The sequence below is a fragment of the Galeopterus variegatus genome, unplaced genomic scaffold (assembly GCF_000696425.1).
Source record: "Galeopterus variegatus unplaced genomic scaffold, G_variegatus-3.0.2 Scaffold100, whole genome shotgun sequence".
Classification (NCBI taxonomy): domain Eukaryota; kingdom Metazoa; phylum Chordata; class Mammalia; order Dermoptera; family Cynocephalidae; genus Galeopterus; species Galeopterus variegatus.
In genome coordinates this window covers 1,086,419-1,089,124 of record NW_007726211.1, presented here as the reverse complement: position 1 = coordinate 1,089,124, position 2,706 = coordinate 1,086,419, and the positions used below count along the sequence as shown (strand labels likewise).

The 2,706-nt window shown below is 55.2% G+C and overlaps 1 protein-coding gene across 1 annotated transcript in view; it reads right to left on the bottom strand.

Moving 5' to 3' along the window:
- The window catches only part of MNX1 (motor neuron and pancreas homeobox 1), a 5,497-nt gene extending 4,887 nt beyond the window's left edge, over nt 1-610 (bottom strand). The window contains exon 1 of the mRNA XM_008583790.1: nt 485-610. Coding sequence (XP_008582012.1) covers nt 485-610 — 126 coding nt within the window. The remainder of the gene's footprint in view (nt 1-484) is intronic.
- Nucleotides 611-2,706: the final 2,096 nt, after the last annotated feature.

Here is a 2,706-nt window from a genome sequence, read left to right as displayed (position 1 = left end):
ACCGCGGGTCTCCGCCAGCGCCCCGCGGTCACCCTAGCGCGGCTCCCGAGACACCTTGCCCAGCTCTGAGCTCGCGTCTCCTGGAGCCAGTGCGCGTCCTCTGCCGCCTCCTCGTCGACTCTTGGGTTTCTCCACTTGTGCCTCGAGAGCCCGCAGTGCCCACGTGGTGCCCAGATCTGGCCGCTCTGCAAGTGACCTCAGCACGCTGAAGACCGTTCCGTTTCCAAAAGCCCTCCCTGCACCTGGGTCTGCAGGGCGCAGCAGGGGCGGTTTGTGACCCTGGGGCCAGCCCTCTGCAGGTCGAGCCTTCTTATCTCCTCTGGGAAGTCCCTGCGTTTCGGGTGTGTGGGGGGCGTGTGTGCCTAAGTGTCGCGTGAGTGTGAGTTTTGCTTCCACAAATCCTCGCTGGGAGCCCCCTCCCGGGTCAAGGCGGAGAGGGCAGCGTCTGTGCGCGCCCAGCCTGAGGGACTCACGTGAGACTCACCCACGTGCCATCGAGCGGGTCCTCGATGACGAAGCTCTTCCTCTCTGCCGAGGGATGCCCATGGGCATGCAGGATTTGGGGCCCACCCACCGCGGCTCCGGAAAGCCCTTGGGGACTGAGAGTCATCCCGAGTCTGAGCCACTCTGAGCCACTCTGAGCCTGGCCAGCCACAGGCAGGGAGGAAGTGAAATGTCGTCTCTCTCCCCCCACCAGCAGCAGCCTGCAAAATGTGGACGGAAGGGCTTCCCGGGACCGAGCGAGATAGGGGGGTGAGAATCTGGACTTCACCCCCCACCCCCATACACACACTTCAAATATTTACAGTAAAAGCACTTCCAAGGGCTTTTTTGAAGCTGAAAGAATCAACAAGCAGGTGGGGAAGTCAAGCAGCCACCAACACCAGGCTTTGTCAATGGCTCCACTAGACCAGTTATCTTCCCCAAACAGGCTGAGGATGAGGAGGGGTTTCAGGTTTATGGGGCCATGACTTCCTATGCAGGTGAGAGGTGAATAAAGCACAGGAAGGGAGCTGTGGGAGGGAAGAGGACTGGAGAGACAATCGGTGCCAAGTACACTTTAAAATTAGCAGGCAGGTTGCTCAAAGAGGGATTTTTTTTTTTTAAGGTAAATATAGGAACCATGCAGTTCCTCTTCAAAAGGCTTTTTACCCAGGTGAGAGTTGATCACAGGGATTTGCTGCGCAGGCGGTATTTCTTTTTCCCTACAGCACAGGGTGGTTCTGAATACACAGTACTGGCTGGAGGGTTAGGGGAACAGCAGTGGTTAAGCAACAGCAGTTTGGAGTAAATGCCACATAGCTTTGCAAAAGCCAGGAACTAGTAAAGAGAAGTGACAGTGTTTACATGGAGTTTGTCTTGCCTTGAGATGATATCTCCTTGGGGTGACAAAAATGCAGTCCTGCCCCTAAGTGGGGAGAGGGGAACACACGTTTCCTGAACACCTACTATGTGCCACGAGCTTTCTGGAATTACCTTCCTTAACCTTCACGGTGACACTAGAAGGAGGATTTTTATCATCTCCACTTTCTGCAGTACAGGTTCAAAGAGTTTGAGACTGGTCCCAAGTGGGCAGTTGAGCCTCTGCTGGGATGTGGACCAGGTGTGACTGCAGGGGCCACGCAATTCCCACCCTGCTGCCCTGTTTCCCGGTGCCATCTGTTCACTTTGGAGAAGAAAGGCTAATGTAGGAGACCCCGGCTCCTGAGCAGGAAGCCCTGTGAGGGGGACTGAGGGCGCCTTGGTGGTCCTTCCTCCTCATCCCCAGAGCAGACGGAGCAGTCTCATCTGCTCCTGCAGGGATCTGGCTCTCGGGCTGACCTGCCCTGCCCTGCCTTCACCTCCATCTGCTGGGGGCGGGTTGGTCGCTGCGGGGAGGGAGTGGCTGCAAAAGACATTTCCCAAGACATCCTGGAGAACCTGCTGTTCTTCTCTCAGACCCCAAGTCATTGCTAGGAGTATTTTAGTTCGTGACAGGTGTATGCTCAGCACTCAGTAACATCACTCCATCTTTCTCAACAAAATCATCCTGATTTTTTTTCTTTTATAACTCCCAGAGGAATTCATCTTAACTCTTTTTGTTCTGCAGTAACCATGCTCCAAAACCCCAGCCCCACCCCCATGCTTCTACTCTGCCTGGGACTACCTGAGAGCATCTCCCTGAAAACACAGACAGGACAGCAACGAATGTGAGAATCTGGCCTGAGCAGGTCTTTTGGACGTACCCGCCATACCACCTGTGGGGCTGAGCAAGGCCATCCAAAGACGGCTTCCGGCTGCCCCTCTAGCTGCGGTGCGACCTCGGTGTCAGTGTCAAGCACCTTATCTTGATGGATTCGTTTGTCTAGAAAAGCAGGGCATGGACCAAAGGACTCTAAGGTGCTAAAGGCCTTTAAAATGATCATGTATTCTGTTTACACTTAAGAATAAGGTAATGGAGAGAGGCGGTGTCGCAGGGAGAGAGACGGAGCTGTCTGAGAAGTGTGGGATCTTTGTGTGGTTTACAATGTGGGAAGTGGAGCACGCTGGGTCTCTTCCTGCCCCCAGTCTCTGTACTGACCACGCCAGCTTGCTTAGGGCAGGCAGGAGCTGGGCTTGGATCTTTGGAAGGGCCACAATGGCATCAAAGGTCTGCTCCAGGAGCACCCCCCAACCCTAGGTCTCTGGGTACCTCCTCTCTCAAGCGGCCCCAGGGCCAGAAGCCAA